Source organism: Phocoena sinus, chromosome 17 (assembly GCF_008692025.1).
Source record: "Phocoena sinus isolate mPhoSin1 chromosome 17, mPhoSin1.pri, whole genome shotgun sequence".
Lineage (NCBI taxonomy): Eukaryota > Metazoa > Chordata > Mammalia > Artiodactyla > Phocoenidae > Phocoena > Phocoena sinus.
Genome location: NC_045779.1, coordinates 17294238 through 17317289, shown reverse-complemented (window position 1 = coordinate 17317289; position 23052 = coordinate 17294238). Strand labels below are relative to the sequence as shown.

Genomic DNA, 23052 nt, shown 5'->3' with positions numbered 1-23052 from the left:
CATTATCCACATTTCTATTTATTATACGCATAGGACAACAACTTCAGGAACAATGAGAAAGTAATATATAAAACTTTCATAAAGAAATACAGATTACAAAATAATCATTTAACTTTTTAAGCAAATGCTTAAGCATTTTCATGCATTTGTTAAATAAAGCATACATAACTCAAAATGCTAAATAATTCTAGTTTTTGACTAAATCCTCTAAGGAACATGTTGGTGAAAACTCAAAACTGTCTAATAAGGTATGCATGATCTTGTTTATTTAGTATTTATCACAGTCGTCAAAATGATCATGGTTAAAGTGGCAGGTGTGGTGGTGGTGGGATGAACTGGGAGACTGGGACTGACATGCATACACTAATACGTATAAAATGGATAACTAATGAGAACCTGCTGTATAAAAAATAAATAAAATAAAATTTAAAAATTCAAAAAAAAAATGATCATGGTTAAAATCCATTTAAGCATTTACAGAATACCATTTAGGCCCAATATTTATCTAACTAAATGAAAATATCAGAGAAATGGATATTTATGGCACCAGGTTATAAAGAAGCTTTATTTAAAACCATCTTTGTCAAAGTTTTAACACTAGAACAAAAATCCAATGTACCTAAATGAGACATAAGCTATTCTTAGTAGTAGTATAAACTCTGTCCTATGGGTATTACTATTTTCAAGTTTTTTCCTTTATATGAAAGTACCAAAAGAAAAATTTAAGTATAACTCACAGATTACTTTGTATATTTATCATTCTATAAGCAAATATCTTAGTAATTAATATATTAAGGCCATAGATCAAATCATTACCCCTTATGTCAAAGGCCTATTCACTGATTTAGAAACTTCACTTTTATGTGTGTCATGGAGTTGAAATCAGCCCACAGACACAGAATAGGTTAATAGCAATATATTTTTTCTCTTACCAGGCTTTCACCTTTTTATTGGAACAGGGTTTGGAGGTAGGAGTTTTGAAAGCGCTAGGGTTCAAAAAATTAATTTTTTTATCAGAGTGAAAAGATTCTTAAAGAATACAATGATGGTATATAATCCTGCTCTTACAACACAAATCCTCATATTAAATGACTGTGCCGCAGAAAAATACTGTAATGCTTTAAACAAAATTTTAAGCTACATTAATGACCACCAAGTTTCACGCAAAATGCAGGAATCAAAATGTTTAACTGCCGTCTTATCGGGCTCCACAAACACACTCAGTCTTCATCGTCCGAGTATATCAGCTTCAGCTTCTTCATAGTCCTCCATCTGTCTTTCAACATGACGCTTGTTCGGTTGTTGAATTTATAATGTGATAGTATTTTAGACCAATTTCCCTCTCCGTATTTCTTCACGCCAGATCTCAGATTCTTGTCTTCTTCCCAAAGCCATGCCTTTTGATGAAAAGTAAGATAGTTACTCACAGAAACAATTATGTTTTTTTCAATTGAGGTATAAATGACAAATAACATTTTATTAGTTTCAGGTGTACAACATAATGATCCAGTATTCATATATATTGTGAAATGACCACCACAATAAGTCTAGTTAACATCCGTCCAAAGCAGATAAAACGTAGAACAGTTATTCACAGAAACAATTCCTTAAATAACATATCTACTATAAATACAACTTTTTTATCAGTATCATGTTACAATTTCCTAACGGTGGAAGAAATTCTGTAAACATATCAGGTTTCTGTAAGGTCTTATCGTGGTGATATTGTCAAGGGTCCTGACTATGTCACTGTTCATTTTACACGAACACACTATGGCTCAGCCACCCAGGATCAGACATCTACAAAACGACGGAGCTAAACACAAACCCAATTCATCTGACTTTAAGCCCACACTGTCTCTTAGGATGCTTTTCTACAACTGTTAATAGATTAGAGATATGTAGGATTCACAAATACCGAGAACTGATGAATATTTAATTCTTCCCTAATGAACTCAGTGAAAACCCTGTTCCGTCTATGTTGGGCAAAGTACACACACACGTAAAACTCAAATCTTCTCTAAAACAGATTTTTGAGAACTAACACAAACTAGTTAAAAAAACACTATTTTGTTTTTGGAGAAAATGACTGAAGAATTTTAAAAGTCAAATTCATTATTATACACAGAAACAGATCGCTGACACCTGGCATTTACTATAGGTGAACAACTAGCCACCCCTTCTGCCGACATGCTGAGGAGCAGTATGGTCACCTGAGTGATTATTTACTGTGTCTGAACTACGAATAATCTCCCCGGCTGACTCACATCTGCTTTAAAAATCCACTCATCATCAGTCACAAGAAGCCAAATACTGTAAGATTTCACGTACACAAGATACCTAGAGTAGTCAAATTCCCAGAAAGAGAAAGTAGAATGGTGGCTGCCAGGGCACGGGAGGAAGGGGGAAATGTCTTCTGAGTAGAGCGTTTCAGTTTCGCAAGGTGAAAAAGTTCCAGAAGTTGTTCCATAGCAACGTGAATGCATTTAATGCCAGTGAATCATACACTTAAAAATGATTAAGGTGATAAGTCTTATGCTATGTTTTACTACAAATAAATTTTTTAAAATGAGCAAAGGACTTGAGTAGACAATTCTCCAAAACAGATATACAAATGGCCAATAAGCACTTGAAAAAAATGCTCAACATCACTAATCATTAGGGAAGTGCAAATCCAAACCACCAGGAAATGTCACCTCAAACCCATTAGGATGTTCACCATCAAAAAAACTAGAAAATAAGCTAGGGGGAAGCAGCCGCAAGGCACAGGGATTTTAGCTCGGGGCTTTGGGACAGCCTGGAGGGGTGGGATGGGGAGAGTGGGAGGGAGGGAGACGCAAGAGGGAAGACACATGGGAGCATATGTATATGTATAGCTGATTCACTTTGTTATAAAGCAGAAACTAATACACCATTGTAAAGCAATTATACCCCAATAAAGATGTTTAAAAAAAAAAAAAAACTAGAAAATAATAGGTGGTGGCGAGGATTAGAAACTGGAACTCACGTGCTGTTAATGGGAATGAAAAACTGTGTGACTGCTAGGGAAAATACTATGGTGGTTCCTCAAAAATTAAAAGTACCATGTGACCCAATTCTACTTGTGGGTACATATCCAAAAGAACTGAAAGCAGAGACTTGAAGAGAAATTTGTACACCCCTGTTGATAGCAGTATTACACGTAATAGCCAAAAGGTGGAAGCAACCTAAGTGTCCACTGATGGAGAACTGCATAAGCAAAATGTGGTATATAAATAGGAGACATTATTCAGCCTTAAAAAAGGAAGAAAACGCTGACATGTACTACAATGTAAATGAATCTTGAGGACATTATGCTAAGTGAAACAAGTCAAACACAAAAGAACAAATACTGTAGGATTCCACTTATATGAGGTACCTAAAACAGTCAAATTCAGAGACAGAAAGTAGAAAAGTTGGTTGCCAGAGGCTTGGGGGTAGGGGTGAATGAGGAGTTATTTTTAATGGGTACAGAGTTTTAGTTTTGCAAGATAAAAAGAGCTCTGTAGGGCTTCCCTGGTGGCGCAGCGGTTGAGAGTCCACCTGCCATGCAGGGGACACGGGTGAGAGGCCCGCGTACCACAAAAAACAAACAAAATATTGTATTGTAATTCCCATTACATACCATCTACGGGAAAAAAGTCTTTATTGTAGAAAGGCTCTTACTTTTCTTCTTGAATAAAGTTACAAAAGGAAGGCCTCTTTTCAAACTGTGATGAGGCAGGCAAAAATATCTTTGTCTGTTTAACATACAAATGCAGCGAGAAGAAACTGTCCAAGAAGAAACTGTGCAAGACTACTGCAATAAAAAATTTTAAAGAACCAAAATCTCAACACAAAGTAAGAGAAAATCATTTACTCATCTGAAACAAATTATCCCACCAAAAAGCCAACAGTGGAAAGCTAAAAATAAAACCAGACACAGAATTGTTTTTTGACATAGTAAATAGTGATAGATGATATCACCTGTATTCTATGTTACGTAGTTGATATTCCATATTTTGTTTCAAATACAAAAAAGACAGAATCTTTTCTTGATATATACCTATAAATAACGCCTATAATCCCATTTAGAATTGTTGCCAGAAGAACAACAGGGAAAGATAAAATGTATGAGGCAGAGACTTCTGGATTTTAGAGCAACCTGGAGAGCTTGGAAATATCACCCCAGTCGTCATAACAAGAAAAATGGTGAACAAACTGTAAAGACAATAACTCTTCCTAGATCCATCAGAAAATTAATGTCACAGGGCAAACAGAAAGGTGGATACAGAGAATCATAGATTACTGGAAGCAGAAGGCCAGGAGAAGCAGCTCACAGCTGGGGCCAGTACTGGGAGGAACATTTGACTGTGATGGACAAATTGAGGGAGGCTCATTGTGAACAAGCTTGAGTTAAAAACTCCAGGGGCCCAATCTTAGGGGGCCCACAAACTTGTGAGTTTTCTCTCCAAAAGCCCCACCAGGTTCTCATGGTGAAGACGACAGAATAATCTCCTCCTGCTTCGAGCAGGCCGAAGAGGAAAATACCCATTTCAAAATACATCCAGAGCATTCTGTTCTCATTAACAAAGCCTGCCCTCGGACTTCCCTGGTGGCGCAGTGGTTAAGAATCCACCTGCCAACGCAGGGGACACGGGTTTGAGCCCTGGTCCGGAAAGATCCCACATGCCGCGGAGCAACTAAGCCCGTGTGCCACAGCTACTGAGCCTGCGCTCTAGAGCCCGCAAGCCACAACTACTGAAGCCTGCGTGCCTAGAGCTCGGCTCCGCAACAAGGGAAGTACCTGCAATGAGAAGGCCGCGCACTGCAATGAAGAGCAGCCCCCGCTCGCCACAACTAGAGAAAGCCCGCACGCAGCAACAAAGACCCAACGCAGCCAAAAATAAATAAATAAATTTATTAAAGAAACAAAACAGGTGCAGGAAGCTCAGAGAACACAAAGAAAGATAAATACCAAAAAATCTACATCTTGGTACATCATATTCAAAGTGGGAAAAAAATCAGAGACAAAAAATATATATGACTTTTGGTTGCATATAGTGGCGTAAGGTCAACATTTCCTCATTCTCCTTTGGGAATTCACCCAACAGCAACAAGGAAAGAAATGAAATCCCAAACTCGTAAAATTAAGAGAACCCTTTGGCCTGAACCATAACATAGGTGAATGGGGTCCATTATTGGTGGAAACTGACAAAAGGTATGTGAAGAAGTGGGGCACAGCCACTCTACCTATAGATCACAGAAAGCCCGTGGCATACACTTTTCCAAAGTAAGGAACATATCCTGAGGTGTACACCTTAAATCCCTGGTCTGCAACAGCAGGAGCCTCTCTCAACCAGCATTACCTCCAAAAAGTAGAGGTGGTGGACCTAAATTAGGAATCATGCAGACAAGCAATAGTTGCAGGAAGCAAACCAAAAACTGGAGTTGACTGCTATGTTCACTGCGGGAGAATGCATGGTCAAAATAAACTTGAGTCACAGGAGATATCCCTAGTAACCTAGAACTTGACCCTAGCCCAGCACCTCAACAATGAACCATTTGCAAATAGCTTATCAAAAAGAAAAAAAAAGCATCTTAAATAAAGAAGAGTAAGAAGAAAAGTATAGGATCATCTTCCACTGCCAACATGATCAAACAAGGACCAGATTTACTCACCTGCTGTGAACAACTAGAAAACCAGATAAAATACAGTAAACAATGGTTTCAGAAACTGGACGGATGGCACAGGACTATAATCACTGAGAGGGCAAACAAATGAAATGAATCCTAAAAGGAACCCATTTTAGCTTTCTGAATAGAAAAATTCTTTATCAAATGATATTTTTTCTTTCTTTTTTTTTTTTTTAAAGCACAGAAAAATCTTATTTAAATTGAATCTATGGAGGCTTCCCTGGTGGTGCAGTGGTTAAGAATCCACCTGCCAATGCAGGGGACATGGGTTCGAGCCCTGGTCCGGGAAGATCCCACATGCTGTGGAGCAACTAAGCCCGTGCACCACAACTACTGAGCCTGTGCTCTAGAGCCCATGAGCCACAACTACTGAACCCACGCGCCTAGAGCCTGTGCTCCACAACAAGAGAAGCCACCACAATAAGAAGCCTGTGCACCTCAACGAAAAGTAGCCCCTGCTCGCTGCAACTAGAGAAAGCCCGTGTGCAGCAACGAAGACCCAACACAGCCAAAAATAAATGAATTAAATAAGTAAATAAATAAATAGAATCTATGTTAGGAAGATACAAATATAAAAACTTATCAAGTAGATTTAAGTTCCACCCTACATCTGATGAACTGATTTTATGATGACAGTAATACAATAATTCTAAATAAATGTCACTAACATCCAGCTTAAGAAAATCTTTAAAATGTGGGTGAACTTTGAATAGGCAAATTGGTCAACAAATCTAAGATGGCAGAGTTAAAGATGGCAAAGAGAAAACATTTTATCCTCAAGGTTTTTTAGGGTTGAACAGAAATAATGTGAAATAATCACAATTATTCAAGTTATGACTTTAATATCCATTAAGTATTATTTAATTATAATAAACATACCTGTTTTTTTCTAGGTTGATGTTTTTCAGGAGTTAGACGCTGACTATTTAAAACACGTATTCTCTCGCTTTCAGTGGCTTGCCTACTCTTCTCTTTTTTCTTTCTTCCACCTAAAAGTAGAAATGCTGTCATCAAAAATTGTCTCACATTAAAAGAATTATATAATTTTTTTTTTGGCCACACCGTGCAGCATGTGCGATCTTAGTTCCCTGACCAGGGATTGAACCCATGCCCCCTGCAGTGGAAGCATGGAGTCTTAGCCACTGGACCACCAGGGAAGTCCCAGAAGAATATTTTTAAAGGTTACCATGAAATTCCTATCTACTGGTTAGCTATTTTTTTAAAAAAAGAACTCTGTGTAGTTTTTTTCCTTTGAATCTGGAAGCAGCGTGATATAGTGCAAAGATCAGTCTTTGAAAATCAGGGGTGTGTGTGTTTCCTTTCCAACCTGGACCTGGCAGAACTGCTCCTGCAAAGGGTGTCAAGAAGAAGGGCCATTCTAGGATAGAAAGCCCAGAGATAAACCCACGCACCTATGGTCAACTAATCTATGACAAAGGAGGCAAGGATACACAATGGAGAAAAAAGACAATCTCTTCAATAAGTGGTGCAGGGAAAACTGGACAGCTACATGTAAAAGAATGAAATTAGAACACTCCCTAACACCATACACAAAAATAAACTCAGAATGGATTAGAGACCTACATGTAAGACCGGACACTATAAAACTCTTAGAGAAAAACACAGGAAGAACACTCTTTGACATAAATAACAGCAAGATCTTTTTTGATCCACTTCCTAGAGTAATGGAAATAAAAACAAAAATAAACAAATGGGACCTAAAGAAACTTAAAAGCTTTTGCAAAGCAAACTACAAACAAGACAAAAAGACAACCCTCAGAATGGGAGAAAATATTTGCAAACGAATCAACGGACAGAGGATTAATATCCAAAGTATATAAACAGCTCATGCAGCTCAATATTAAAAAAACAACCCAATCCAAAAATGGGCGGGGCTTCCCTGGTGGCGCAGTGGTTGGGAGTCCGCCTGCCGATGCCGGGGACACGGGTTCATGTCCCGGTCCAGGAAGATCCCACATGCCACGGAGGGGCTGGGCCCGTGAGCCATGGCCACTGAGCCTGCGCATCTGGAGCCTGTGCTCTGCAAAGGGAGAGGCCACAACAGTGAGAGGCCCGCGTACCGCAGGAAAGAAAAAAAAAAAAAATGGGCAGAGAGAATGGACTTGAGGACACGAGGAGGGGGAAGGGTAAGCTGGGATGAAGTGAGAGAGTGGCATGGACTTATGAATATTACCAAATGTAAAACAGATAGCTCCTGGGAAGCAGCCGCATAGCACAGGGAGATCAGCTCGGTGCTTTGTGACCACCACCTAGAGGGGTGGGATAGGGAGGGTAGGAGGAAGACGCAACAGGGAGGAGATATGGGGATATATGTATAGCTGATTCATTTTGTTATAAAGCAGAAACTAACACAACACACCATTGTGAAGCACTTATACTCCAATAAAGATGTTAAAAAAATTAATTAACATAAAAGAGATGTACAATATTGTAAACCTTGACAATGTAAAAGTAGGGTATAGAGGACAGCAGTGAGAAGGCAGAAAACGTGGGTAGAAGAAAAGTGAGGTGAAGGAGTGGTAATTTCCTCCTTTCACATTATAGGGAGTCAGGAGGTATTATCTAAAATCAAATAAAATATAGCAGTATATTATTTCGAGTTATAAAGACAACCAATAGTAGATTTAAAACTAATAAAAAAAAAACTAATAAAACTCTGGAAGTGAGTATTAAAGTTCCTAGTTTAAGAGCAATTGTTGAAAGAAATGCAAATACAAACATATTATTTAGAATTTATAGTAGTACCGACCAGAAGTAAAAAATAAACTTTTAAAACAGTTATATCTGCTATAATAGGGCAACACAAGGTATCCTTGCGATGATGCAACTACTTTATATCTTGGTTGAATCAATGTCAATACACTACTTGTGATACTGTACTACAGAATTGCAAGGTGTTGCCCAGTTATATTCTTAATTCTACCAAAGACTCTACCAAGCTAATATATTTACTTTCTTTTTCCCCTTTCCTGAGGTATGAGTGACAACTAAAATTGTAAGATGTTTAAAGTGTAAAAGAAAAAAAAGGGCAGAAGACCCAAACAGACATTTCTCCAAAAAAGACATACAGATGGCCAAGAAGCACATGAAAAGATGCTCAACATCACTAATTATTAGAGAAATGCAAATCAAAACTACAATGAGGTATCACGTCACATCAGTTAGAATGGGCATCATCAGAAGAAAATCTACAAACAGCAAATGCTGGAGAGGGTATGGAGAAAAGGGAACCCTCTTGTACTGTCGGTGGGAATGTAAACTGATACAGCCACTATGGAGAACAGTATGGAGGTTCCTTAAAAAATTAAAAATAGAACTACCATATGACCCAGCAATCCCACTACTGGGCATATAACCAGAGAAAACCGTAATTCAAAAAAACACATGCACCTCAATGTTCACTGCAGCACTATTTACAATAGCCAGGTCATAGAAGCAACTTAAATGCCCATCGACAGACGAATGGATAAAGAAGATGTGGTACATATATACAATGGAATATTACTCAGCCATAAAAAGGAACGAAATTGGGTCATTTGTAGAGACGTGGATGGACCTAGAGACAGTCATACGGAGTGAAGTAAGTCAGAAAGAGAAAAACAAATATCGTATATTAACGCATATATGTGGAACCTAGAAAAATGGTACAGATGCACCAGTTTGCAGGGCAGAAATTGAGACACAGATGTAGAGAACAAACATAGGGACACCAAGGGGGAAAGTGGGGCAGGGGGTGGTGGGATGAATTGGGAGATAGGGATTGACATATATACACTAATATGTATAAATAGATAATAAGAAAAAAAAATATGTGTTTAACTAAACTGAAGTATAATTCTGACAAACTTTTTGATAGCAGCAGTAATTAGGTTCTGTAATAGGTCAGCTTAAATATAATTCCCAAGATCCTTAGTTAACTTTAAAATCTAGTATAAACGGTAAGTATAATTTTGGATATCTGGGTAATTTCTAAGTAAGACAGGATGCTCAAACATAGGTCATGAGGTATAGTCTGTATCTAGCTTTGCTTCTTTTTTTTTTTTTTTTTGCGGTACGCGGGCCTCTCGCTGTTGTGGCCTCTCCCGCCGTGGAGCACAGGCTCCGGACGCGCAGGCTCAGCGGCCATGGCTCATGGGCCCAGCCCCTCCGCAGCATGTGGGATCTTCCCGGACCGGGGCACGAACCCGTGTCCCCTGAATCGGCAGGTGGACTCTCAACCACTGCACCACCAGGGAAGCCCTCTTGATTCTTTTATGCCTTTAAACGTCATCTCACCTCCTAGTGCCTGCCTTTTCATTATCTGTTTAAAAAAGGAATAATATTTACCTTATAGAATTGTTGTAATTTCTTAATATAATGTTTAAGGAGTATTTGACACAGTGTAAGAAGTAAACCCTTCCCTCTTTCCCTCTTATTCAGTTTAGTAAGACAAGAAATAAATGTATATGCAACTCAAAAGAAACAGAATGGTAATTATTGAAAGAAAATTGTGTGTACAGTTGACCCTTGAATAACATGGGTTTGAACTATATGGGCCCACTTATACACGGATTTTTTTTTTCAATAAACATAGTACCTGTATTTTCATTTTACAGATCTTTAAGTGTGGGGAAGAGTTTGTGTTCGATTAGCGATCACAATATGTGGAATCAAAAGAACTAGGGTTTGAGTTCTGATTCTGCTAACTGTTTCAGCTTCCTGCCCTCAGGTGAATCACTTATCAATTCTTTTGTTTTTGAGGCAGAGATAGCAGGATGCATTGACTGCACAGGAGTCGGTGCCCCTGATCCCCATGTTGTTTAAAGGTCAACTGAACAGAAAACCTAAAAGAATATACACATAGAATTAAAAAGGGTTTAGCAAGGTGGTTGCATATAAGATCAATAAACAAAACTCAACAGTGTTTCTGTACATTAGCAACAGTTAAAATATTTAACTAAAATAGTCAAAAGATAATATTTACAATAGTAATAAAATATTTAACATTCTTAGGGATAAATCCAGCAAATGCAGTCAAGATCCGTATGTAGTAAATTATAAGCTTTACTATATATATGCGTGTGTGCATGCACATATACAAGTTATAAGAATATATATAAGACAATCTAAATAAGGAAATATGCTTTTTGTTCATGTAGAGGAAGACAATATAATTGTGTCAGCTGTCTCCAAAATTGTCTACTAGGACTTCCCCAGTGGCGCAGTGGTTAAGAATCCGCCTGCCAATGCAGGTGACAGGGGTTTGAGCCCTGGTGCTGCAGAACAACTAAGCCCATGTGCCACAACTACTGAGCCTGCACTCTAGAGCCCACGAGCCACAACTACTGAGCCTGCATGCTGCAACTACTGAAGCCTGTGAACCTAGAGCCCACGCTACGCAACAAGAGAAGCCACCGCAGTGAGAAGCCCGCGCACCGCAACGCAGAGTAGCCCCTGCTCGCCACAACCAGAGAAAGCCTGTGCACGACAACGAAGACCCAACACAGCCAAAAATAAAATTAATTAATTTAAAAAAACAAAAATGAAAACTGTCTACTATTACAATGTAATTTTTTTTTTTTTTTGGTGGTACGCGGGCCTCTCACTGTTGTGGCCTCTCCCGTTGCGGAGCACAGGCTCCGGACACACAGGCTCAGCGGCCATGGCTCACGGGCCCAGCCGCTCCGCGGCACGTGGGATCCTCCCGGACCGGGGCACGAACCCACGTCCCCTGCATCGGCAGGCGGACTCTCAACCACTGCGCCACCAGGGAAGCCCTACAATGTAATTTTAAATCAAAATTTCAACAGGGTTCTTCGTAGAATTTAACAAGATTATTCTAAAATTATGTATCAGAAGAGTTAGCCCATCATGGGCCCTGAGCATCCCTTCAGTTTTTGCTGAATGTACAACAAGGCTTACTCATTCCCTGATACTAAACAGTTTCTACAGTTAGTCAGGAACCTAAATAGGTCAAGGGAACCACGGTCTGACCACCATGTAACTAACTCTCTCCAGGGGAAGGCAACTGGATTATTTGCTACGTTTTGCTTGCTGCTTACTCTAAAAGTGCCCTTGGCCCCAGGTTCCTCCTTGCAGTACAACCTACTGCCTGCAGAGCATCTACCTGGGTCCACTGCACTGTCTTTGGGACCTGGCGAGGGGAACCAGCACAACTACGCTGATGCCATATGCTGTTGCTATCTGTTGTGCTGTAATAAACCGTCTTGCTCTGACCCAAGTCTTGTTGTCTACTTTTGGCACCTATGGAGTGGTAGCAGCTTCACTGCATGCAATCTTCTATAAAGTGGTTTTCTTCCCCCTGACAATATGGAAGACCAAAACACCAAGAATACTCAAGATACTCCTAAAGAATAACAAAAAGATGCAAGAAATTGCCCTATCACACACTGAGTTATTACTAAACTACAGTAATTGAGACAATATGGTATCAGTGCAGGAACAGATCATATGTGTTGGTGAGGTTAATGGAAACCACACCAGTTATTTTGAACAGAGATTTTCATATTGGGAACTGTTCTAACAGGCGCTAGAGGACCAAAAAGGCAAAAATAAATTAACGGAGATTAATAATTAAGAGAAATTCATATATAGGTGGAGATTTCAATACTTCTCTCTCAGTAAGTAGTGAACAAGAAGACAAAAAATAAGCATGCATACAGAACACCTGAGAAGCACTATGAATCAATTTGACCTAACACTCCACTCAACAACAGCAAAATTCACATTCTTCTTAAGTGCACATCAACAGTCACCAAGACAGACCATATTCTGGGCCATAAAGCAAATCTTAAATTAAAAAAGAAAAAGAAAGAAATCCTCAAAGCATATTCTCAGGTCGGAACCGAATTAATTGGAAATCATTAATAGACAGGTATTTGGAATATCCTAAAATTTTTGGAAATTAAACAAAGAGCTGCTTCTTTTTTTAAAAAATAAATTTATTTATTTATTTTTATTTTTGGCTGCGTTGCATCTTTGTTGCTGCACGCGGGCTTTTCTCTAGCTGCGGCGAGAGGGGGCTACTCTTCGTCGCAGTGCACGGGCTTCTCATTAGGTGGCTTCTCTTCTTGCAGAGCACGGGCTCTAGGAGCGCGGGCTTCAGTGGTTGTGGCACTCAGGCTCAGTAGTTGTGGCTCGTGGGCTCTAAAGCGCAGGCTCAGTAGCTGTGGCGCACGGGCTTAGTTACTCCGCGGCATGTGGCATCTCCCCAGACCAGGGCTCAAACCTGTGTCCCCTGCATTGGCAGGCGGATTCTTAACCACTGCGCCACCAGGGAAGCCCAAATGAAGAGCTTCTTAATAGCCCGGAAGATCAAAGAAAAAAGTCTCAAGGGAAATAAAAAAATATATTTTGATGAAAATGGAAATATAACATAAAAATTTGTGGGATGCAACTAAGGCAGTAATTAAAGGAAAATTTATAGCATTAAATGCACATATTAGAAAAACTTGGGCAACTATGAAGAAAAAGCAACTCATATACAAAGGGGGAAAAAGTCAGGTTGATGTCAGATTGTCCACAGCAGCGCTCATAAAGTCAGAAAATAATGGAGCAAAATCTGCAAAGTTGTAAGGAAAAGTATTTCCAAAGAATACTACATTTAGCCAAAATTTTTGTGCTAATCTCACCCATTACAGCTGAAATCAATCAGTAGTCTAAAGTTGAAATTTAGTTATAGAGGCAAACTGACCCAACCTATCAAAGCAATTCATATTATTTATTCTTCATTTTGGAGAATAATGGCTTACTGATATATTTCTTATGAAACAGCATTTATGTGAAGTTCATTGAATCCTTCAGTTTCACCTTCAAAAAATTAAATGTAAATATATTTTAAAGTACATATGTAACCTCATCACATTTTTATAAATTTTTATTTGCTTTGATTCTATCTATTCTTCCATTGAGGCAGTCTATCTATCTCAGTATTTAAGGACATGGGCTCTGAAGTCAGAAATGTCTGATTTCAAATTCTGGCTCTGGTTCTGTTCATGACCTGTGTGACCAAGGGCTTTTTACACTTAACCTCTTTTTGTCTCAGCTTCCTCATCTGTAAAATGGGAGTGATTAAAAAAAAAAAAAAAAGTATTGATCCAGATTGTTTTGAGGATTGAGCTTATAGATAAAAAGCTTTTAACTCAAATATTAATCATTTCACTGAATGCTGGTGAGACTTTTCTGCACAGAAAGCATTTAAGTGATTTTTTTTCAATTTTTCTGAATTACTTGATTTTTTAAAAGTACATAGCAATTTTACAAAACTGAAAAACAATTGTTTTTAAAAGATGTCTAAAAAAATTTTTTTTAAATGTTTAGCATGAACAAAATAAATATCCTCTTAGGAAAAAGAGGATACCTAGGTAACATTTAAGCAACTTGGACTTTTTTGGAAGGCATATGTATATATTACTAACATCTAACAGAAAGTCAAGAAATGTACTAAAACTCACAGGATCTTCTAGGTTCAATATCCATAGTCACTGTCAAGCCACTCTACAATGTGATTATGGTCTTCATTGGTTCAATTACTGATCAGCTAGAGTGTAAAAAAGTGTATGCTTCCATTTCTTTGAACTTTGTATTATGAAATTAAAAGTCCAGGAAAATCCCCAAATTATTTTACTCTAGAATTATGATTCCTAGTCATTTTGCAGCTAGGAACTCCACCAACAGGAAGCAAATATTTCTTTGAGTTTAACTTTACCATCTTTAAAGTGAGGACGATGATAATATCTACAGATGTAAATGTTTTAGAGCTGTAATTTACAAATACTAGCTAACAGTGGCCCTATCATCAGCCATCAGCTAAGAATAAATTTATTCAATTAATATTTACTTCAGGCATACTATGTACCTGGAATCAAGTTGGTACATCTATTATTTTTATACTGATCAGTAAGTATTTAGATTTGGATCAATAAAGTTTAAAAATCCTTGCATTAGAACATAGTACGGGTTCAATAAACATGTTTTGAATGAATATATACCAAGGAGGAACTTACAATTATATTATAATCGAAAATAATTACAGACTGCTTTTAAGATTTTTTTTTTGGTTATTGTTGCTTGTTTTTTAAATCTAGCAATGCCTTTTATAAGGATAATAAATTCTAAATGCAATGAGGAATAAATTCTAAATGCAATCTGCAATGCCAGAGTCTATACATAGTCAATCCTCATTATATTCATGGATTCTGGTATTTGAAAATTCACCTACCTGCTGAAAGTTGTAACAAAAATCAAAACTTGCAGTGCTTTTGTGGACACTGGTGGACATGCACAGAGTGGCAAAATATTTGAGTTCATGTTCCCAGCTGAGGTTAAACAAGGTGAAGCTCTGCTTTCTTATTTTAGCTTCCAGGCTAGCAATAATTGTTCTTTTTACGGTCTATTTAGTGCCATATTTTTGTGCTTTTTTGGGGGTAATTCTGCTGTTTAAAATTTTCCCCAAGTGTATTGTGGAAGTGCTGTCTAGTGTTCTTGGGTGCAAGAAGGCTATGTATGATGTTCCTTACAGAGAAAAATATGTGGTTAGGTAAGCTTCATTCAGGCGAGAGTTACAGTGTTGTTGGCCTGGGTTCAATGTTAATGAATCAACAATGTATATTAAATAAGGTTTCTTTGAACAGAAACAGGGACTTCCGTGGCGGTCCAGTGGTTAAGACTCCGTGCTTCCACTGTGGGGGGCACGGGTTCCATTCCTGGTCGGGGAACTAAGATCCCGCATGCCACATGGTGCGGCCTAAATAAATAAACAGAAACACATAAAACAAGGTTATGTATTGAATAGTTGACCAAAATGTTGTAACCATAGGCTCAAAAGAACCTAACCCTGTATTCCCCTGTAATCATTCAGTATTCACTAAGTATTCACAATGACCTTATAGAACATTACCGTAAATAACAAGAACCAACTGTAACTTTCTAAATTAAGCACCACCTCTAACTATCTCTTTGAAGTCATGACATTTAATCCCTTCGTACTTTAGTTTTCTGATGTGTGTTTGTGTGTTGTGGGGTGTGGTCAAGGGCTGGATCGCTTTCAAGTATCGATTCTCCACTCTGAAAACTGTAATAAATGTACTTACTTTGAAGAGTTTCCGCTCTTTCCTCTTTCTTACCAACATCTTGTTGTCGGTTTCCATGTTTCAACTTAGATAAGAAGAGATTTTTGTGAGACCTAAATGAAACACAAAAGCTTGTGACTTGTTCTGCAAAGACTAGAAAAGCTATAGAAAAAGGTAGATGATTTGTCTCAATCTCTATCCAGGACCTGCTTCTACTTTGGTCTGTTTCCCTTTGGTGCTCTCCTTGCACTAATGCCCCATTTTTTTTTTTTTTTTTTTTTTTTTGCGGTACGCGGGCCTCTCACTGCCGTGGCCTCTACCATCGCGGAGCACAGGCTCCGGACACGCAGGCCCAGCGGCCACGGCCCACAGGCCCAGCCACTCCGCTGCACATGGGATCCTCCCGGACCGGGGCACGAACCCGCGTTCCCTGCCTCGGCAGACGGACTCCCAACCACTGCGCCACCAGGGAAGCCCTAAAGCCCCATCTTAATCTTTAGCCTCTTAAGATTTTTCTTCTTCAGACTTCCCTCTCTCCCATTTATTTTCTCTATCTCATCTACTCAGAAATCAAGATTCTTTTGGCATTCCAATTAGAGAAATTCCAAAATTCCTTTATACATGATGGTAGTTATCACTTATCTTCATAGATTCCAGAAAGGGCTTTCTGGAAAGGTAAGACTGTTTGGAAATACAGGATGTGACAGAATTTTTTGACAACTGCAATGTTTGTATTATTCAAACTTACAAAGGAACAGACTAAACTGGGGAAAAAAAAAGTTCAGCTAAGCCTAGGCAGCTATTTTATCACCACCTAAAATCTATACTTTGACTCCTGTAAGTGCTCTATACAACCTACTAATGCTTTCCCGCCATCCCCAAACTTTCAACTGTGCTCTCTGGAATGCCAGTCTCAACTTCGTCGTCTGTCTAAAGTCTAGCTCTCCCCTGGGAACAATATTTCTCTCCTTTGTGGCCTCCTTAAGTAGAGATTAGCTTCATCTTCCACAAACCACAGGGTCCGAGAGGTGGGTCTTTATACTTTCCATTTCCTAGTGGATGCCACCTTCAGGATCCTGCTTCCACAGAAATCTTAGCCTTTGAGGATTCATGCCACTGAGGTGTATCGCTATCTACCATGCTCCATAATCTTTCACTATCCTTCCAAGCACCTCCCATGATTCGCAGATCTTTCTTTATCCCCGAGTGCCACCATCACCATGAATTATTTCCGTGTTTCCATGGATAACCCAGATAACAAACTGGCCCCTCAACTCCTCATCTCCAGTGACCTCCTCCACACCAAGTCAGCCACCCCCGCCCCACGGTTCCATTTAGCATCCCAACTGCTCTACACTATGAAATCATTCATGCAGACGTTCTGCTCTCTGAACATGTTACATTGTCTGTTATAGCATTTCTAATAGATTAAACAGCTTTTTAAGTAATTTCATAAAATCGCAATTTGGGGCATTCATCAGAAATGTAAGCTCCATCCCCTTCCTGCCCCAGCATCACACCCTTGTTTCTGACAGAATAAGAGTTTACTAATTATTTGCTTTAAGTTCAGGTACTCCCTCCACGTGCACTCCTTGTAGAAATAATGTGAAACAACCCAGGCTCCCAAGACGCAGGTCTCCATAGTTTGGCTTTTCAAGACCCATCAGGGTCTTAAATATCTGTGGAGGTAAGTAGGACCCTGCGATAATTCTTCAAACCATACCATTTGCGTGGCAGTTATTATAACCTACCTAGGTTTGCATGAATTGTTTCAAAGATTTTAAACACAGAGAAGAAAAATGTCAATTTACTTCACCTCAATAAGGATACTGTATCCCCTGAGGATTCAGTTACCGCAGACTGTTTGTCACTAACACTTTAAAAGAAGAAAACATTTGTAAGAATGTAAACAAGAGAAACTTTTCATCAGGATTGTACTTTCCACATAATCAAGCCATTTTTCAACTTATAAAACGTATCTCTGGAAAGAAACTCTGGTAAAATTAAGACCTTTACAGTCTATTACAACATGGATAATTTTTGCCCAGATGTGCTTACCAGAGACATTAAATCAATGTCTTCCCCAAACATAAGTTCAGCAGAATTGAGCTGTAACTGAGCATTCACAATGTCACTCTTTCAAAAACTCTCTCATGGATCTTTATTTCTATGAATTCAAGTTTAATTTCTTATCCTCCCCAGCAGTCTCCAACCAGCCTTTTTAATAAAATTCCTCCCCTCTGCTATAGTTAAAATTAGCTCCAACAAACACAGCATGACCATCTACAGCTCGATGCCTTCACTGGAACTCTTCCTCTCTCCTGAAATGACATTTCTTCTTCCATCCACCTGTGAAAACCTTAACCATCCTTCAAGGTCCGGCTCCATGTTCACACTTTCTTGAAGCTGTCCCTCAAACTCCTTCAGCATTTAAGTCTATCTTTAAACTTTAACAACAAATTATGTAATGTCTGTTACTGTTTCTGTTTCAAGTCTGTAATTCTTATTGCCTCAAATAGTTTATAAGCTTTACCAGAACAAAATATTTCATCTAGTATTGACAGCATGAGGGTTTCATCTTTCCCAGCATTTGTCGGACCTTGAAATCACACTTCTGTTTCTATCCTTGCTTTACTTACGTCTTATTCATTCTTGCCTTGAAACTGGTGAACTTGACTCCCAGGATGGTTTTGATATTTGCTTGATTCTTACCTTTACCATGTCTCTAGTTTTTGGTTTTTCTCCCTGTGTCTAGTGCACCACAAGATGTAATGCATGCCTGGTAATGAACCAGGCACCAAGGATTCAAAGCTATTTAAGAACCTCCAAAAAACTCTCCATCTAGTGAGATAGATAGGTAAACAGATATGTTATTCTCGAAGATAAGTCCTCCTATAGAGGTATGACTTGGTGCTGTGGGAGCACACAAGTGACAACTCTGCTCAGAGCTCAATAAGACTTCTTATAAAGGTGAACTTTGAGCTAGAACTTGAATGGCAAATAAGAGCTTACCTTGAAGAGAAAGAAGGAAATCCAAAACTGAAGCAAGAGTCAAGGCATGAAAGAACTTGTAATATTTGAAGATCAAGTTGTATAGCTAGAAAGTGCCATGGATGTGGGCAGGGAGGGGCTAATGCTTAGGGACAAGGTATATATGAGGGGAAAAAAAAAAAACCACCCAGAAAGGGGCTATATACGGCTTTGAAAGCCATGCAATAAAATCTAATTCATCAGGCTTCCCTGGTGGTGCAGTGGTTGAGAGTCCGCCTGTCAATGCAGGGAACACGGGTTTGTGCCCTGGTCTGGGAAGATCCCACATGCCGTGGAGCGGCTGGGCTCGTGAGCCATGGCCGCTGAGCCTGCGCGTCCGGAGCCTGTGCTCCGCAACGGGAGAGGCTGCAACAGTGAGAGGGCTGCGTATCGCAAAAAAAAAAAAAAAAAAAAAAACCAAAATCTAATTCATCAAGTAGGAAACAGAAAGCCAACAGAGGTTATTAAGCTGGGAAGTGAGTTAAACAGATTTATTTTTATGGGAAGGTAACCCTGGAAGTCACATCAAGAATGGATTTGTGTGGCACAAAGCTAAGTAATAACCTAGGATATAAATGGCTAGAATGGATTAGAGAGGCATTTCTGATATGGAATTCGTAACACTTGGGGAGATAACCAACTGGATGTGTGAGGTAAAGGAGGAGAGTTAGGGTAGAGAGACAGATGAGAACATCCAGAGCTCTGTTTTACACACTGAACTGTGTTTGTGTCTAGGAGGGCATTTGAAATAAGTGGGTAGTACTACATTAGGAGAATACATAGGAAACACGTTCATTATATGCAAGAATCACGGTAAGTTCTAATCTTACTTTACTTTAAGGCAGTATTACAGTAGGCAGGAAGCCTGGGCCATAGAATGCATTGGGTCTTGGTACTACTAAACTTTGATTTCCTAAACGAAATGAAATAACTGAGCCAATAAAAATGAAATCCCTACTTCTCAAAATGGGTCTTAGGAAAAACCCAATGAGCAATAAGACTGCAATAGAGCCCTTGGGGAGATGAAGCAGTGAGGAACAGATCATGCTCTGATAGGCAGGGACAAAAAGAACTGTAAGACTGAGCTCAGTCCTGAAGTGTGACCAATGCCATGTCCATCCAACTCAGACTCCAATCCCCACCTCTCAATAAGTAGTTAAGATGGGGACTTACAGCGCTTACGTCATGATCCCAAGAAAAGAGTAATATTACATCCACTGCCAAATACATCCATCCAGAGACCAGAAGGATTTGACTATTTGGCCTTGGTTTAAGGGTAGATGAAGAGGAGGAATGGACCACAGGTTCAGTAGAAAAGATCATTATAATGGTAGAGTTTATCTTCTTCAGTAGGGTTAGTTTCTAAAGCAAAAGGTAAAAGCCAATTCTATAAAAATTACCCTTGAAAATCCCTAAAGAAGAAATAATTTTAGAAACTGAACTCTTGTCTCTCAACTTGTAGGACTGACACAGGCTTGTTTCCCTCCCGCGCTGGAGCAAATCACTGTTTCTGCACTTGCGCACCAGATGAAGCAGTTAGCCTACCCTTAGAGAAGATGAACAATCTTTTAACATATTAGAATAACCCTCAGTACCACAGTCACATGAGGGCATGTAGGATTTGAGAACTAAGGGGCACAGATGACTCAGGCTTTCAACCTCAACACTGCTCTAGAGCTCACGTTCCCTGAGAATGATAAATGATGTCACTCACACTAGCTACACAGTGCTATTTTCTCTCTACTTTTGCTTAGCATATGTAACAGAATATGCGTAAGCCCTAACTCTACAGCACTCCCAAACATCCAAATGTTAGCCATCAGTAACGCAATATACCCACTACTCGATAATCATTTTTATTAACAATGGTTCGCTAGCATCACTTTTACATAGATATTACATTCATAAGACAAAAAATATACTAATGAATTTACAAACCTTTCTCCTATATCCAAATTAGCTTCCGTTTCCAATTCAATATCATTACTATTAGGTTTATCTTGAGAAGCTGCTGTTCTTGCTCTTTTACTTTCCACTACTTTTGCTGCTGCCTTAAAAAGGGGGTTGCAGGAGACGAAGGGATGCATTAAGACATTTAAAACAAGTAACATTTAATTAAGCCTTCTTGTTCTTTGACAGTCATAACCCAAGTGTCTTGTCACAGGTCAATAAAGGGCAGTGCATTGTTATTTTCCTCAGTAACTATGATATCACCATCAGCAACCTGCTTGGTTAATAAGAATTATGGAGAAGGGCTTTCCTTGCAAAGGTACTTGATACAGACAATGCTCTCTAGTCAGTGTTAAGATAAAAGATTACTTTAAAAAAATTTTTTTAAAGATTCTATATATTTTAAAATAAAACTATCTCAAATTAATGCTCTCGTATAACATATTAAAACTTTTTGAGGCTAACACAGGATAAAATGTAAAAAGAAAAATTTTAATGACCCTCCTTCAGTCCAATTTGACTTTTCCCAAAAATATGCTAAAAATTTCATTTAAATTTAATTAAACTATTTATTTTCACTTATTTCTTAATTCATTTTGATAACTTTCCCCTCAACTTTCTATTTTGAAAAATTTCCCCAACTTTTACTTTGAAAAGTTGTAAAAATACTACAAAGATAACCAATAAACCCTTTAGATCCACTAATTATAACATTTCACCACATTCTTCTACAAAAATCACTAAATAAAATTCTGATTAGTTTTGAAGAATTTCTATTTCAAGTATTCTCCTTTATTGTAACAATTACTCTTAAGTCTGTTTAGAATCTCTCTGAAATATGCATACCTTCATTAGAAAGGTTGACGATTTTTCATTTAGCACATAATTCACGTAACTCTTAATTTTCTCCATCATGTGGTTGTAGCTGAAGTGTTGAAAAATGGAATGGAATGTATCTTTCTGAGAGATTATCATAAGCAATTTCCTTTTTAAAGGCTAAAGAAAACAGAAGAAACTTACTAGCACATAAAGCACAAATAAAATACTAGAAATTTTGTCATATTATTTAATTGAAAAAAATCACTTTATAAACAAAAACTCAAGAGGTTTTAAAAATGCTCCCGTTTTAAATGCCCACCAATATATTTTTTGACTTAAAAAAATTTAATATTTTACACATATGCAAAAGGATTAAAAAACCTTATGAGCCTAAATATCCATTACCAAGTTTAAGAAATAAATAATTATCTGTATAATAGAAGCCTTATTTACTACCATAATCTGATGGCACCCTCCCCCACCCTGGTCTTCCTCTTCTCAAGGTAACCATTATCCTGAATTTAGAACTTCAGCACATCCACGCATTCCTTTACACTTGCACTACATATGTATGCATCCATAAACAATATATATAGCATTGTTTACCATGGTTTTAACTTTATACCAATGGTGTAAAGCCCTAAATGGTATTTTTGATAAAAGCCCTAAATGGTATTTTTGATCAATGGAATACTGTACAACAGTGAAAGTAACTAGTAATTCTATAAATATCAAATCAACATGGATGTCAGAGAGTTGAGCAAAATATAGAAAGTTTCGGGCTTCCCTGGTGGCGCAGTGGTTGAGAGTTCACCTGCCGATGCAGGGGACACACGTTCGTGCCCCGGTCCGGGAAGATCCCACATGCCGCGGAGCGGCTCGGCCCGTGAGCCATGGCCACTGAGCCTGCGCCACCGGAGCCTGTGTTCCGCAACGGGAGAGGCCACAACGGTGAGAGGTCCCCGTACCGCAAAAAAAAACAAAAACAAAAACAAAAAAAAACCATTTAGGGGCTTCCCTGGTGGCACAGTGGTTAAAAATCCGCCTGTCAGTCCAGGGCACATGGGTTCAAACCCTGGTCCGGGAAGATCCCACGTGCCGCGGAGCCACTAAGTCCGTGCGCCACAACTACTGAGCCTGCGCTCCAGAGCCCGCGAGCCACAACAGCTGAGCCCGTGTGCCACAACTACTGAAGCCCACACGCCTAGAGCCCGTGATCCGCAACAGGAGAAGCCACCTCAATGAGAAGCCCGCGCACCGTGACAAAGAGTGCCCCCCCCCATCGCCGCAACTGGAGAGAGCCTGCGCACAGCAATGAAGACCCAAAGCAGTCAAAAATAAATAAATAAATAAAAGTAAAATTTAAAAAATATATACCATTTATTCACCTTTCCCTCCAGCCTGTTGAAAGCATGTAGGCTATTTTCTATTACCACAATGCTATTAAACATTTTCCTACATGTCTTCT

At 38.9% G+C, this 23052-nt stretch overlaps 1 protein-coding gene across 4 annotated transcripts in view; it reads right to left on the bottom strand.

The window, feature by feature from the left end:
* The window catches only part of TERF1 (telomeric repeat binding factor 1), a 38789-nt gene continuing 15737 nt past the window's right edge, over positions 1-23052 (bottom strand). For 2 of the 4 annotated variants that reach the window (XM_032609932.1, XM_032609935.1), the window contains 6 exons: positions 21612-21761; positions 20754-20866; positions 17602-17661; positions 15807-15898; positions 6574-6683; positions 1-1397 (listed from right to left, as the gene is read on the bottom strand). In XM_032609932.1, the coding sequence (XP_032465823.1) occupies positions 1221-1397; positions 6574-6683; positions 15807-15898; positions 17602-17661; positions 20754-20866; positions 21612-21761 (702 nt within the window). In that variant the 3' untranslated portion in view covers positions 1-1220. Of the gene's footprint in view, positions 1398-6573; positions 6684-12879; positions 15461-15806; positions 15899-17601; positions 17662-20753; positions 20867-21611; positions 21762-23052 lie in introns of those variants that run through there. The other 2 variants (XM_032609934.1, XM_032609936.1) reach the window with 2 other exon arrangements.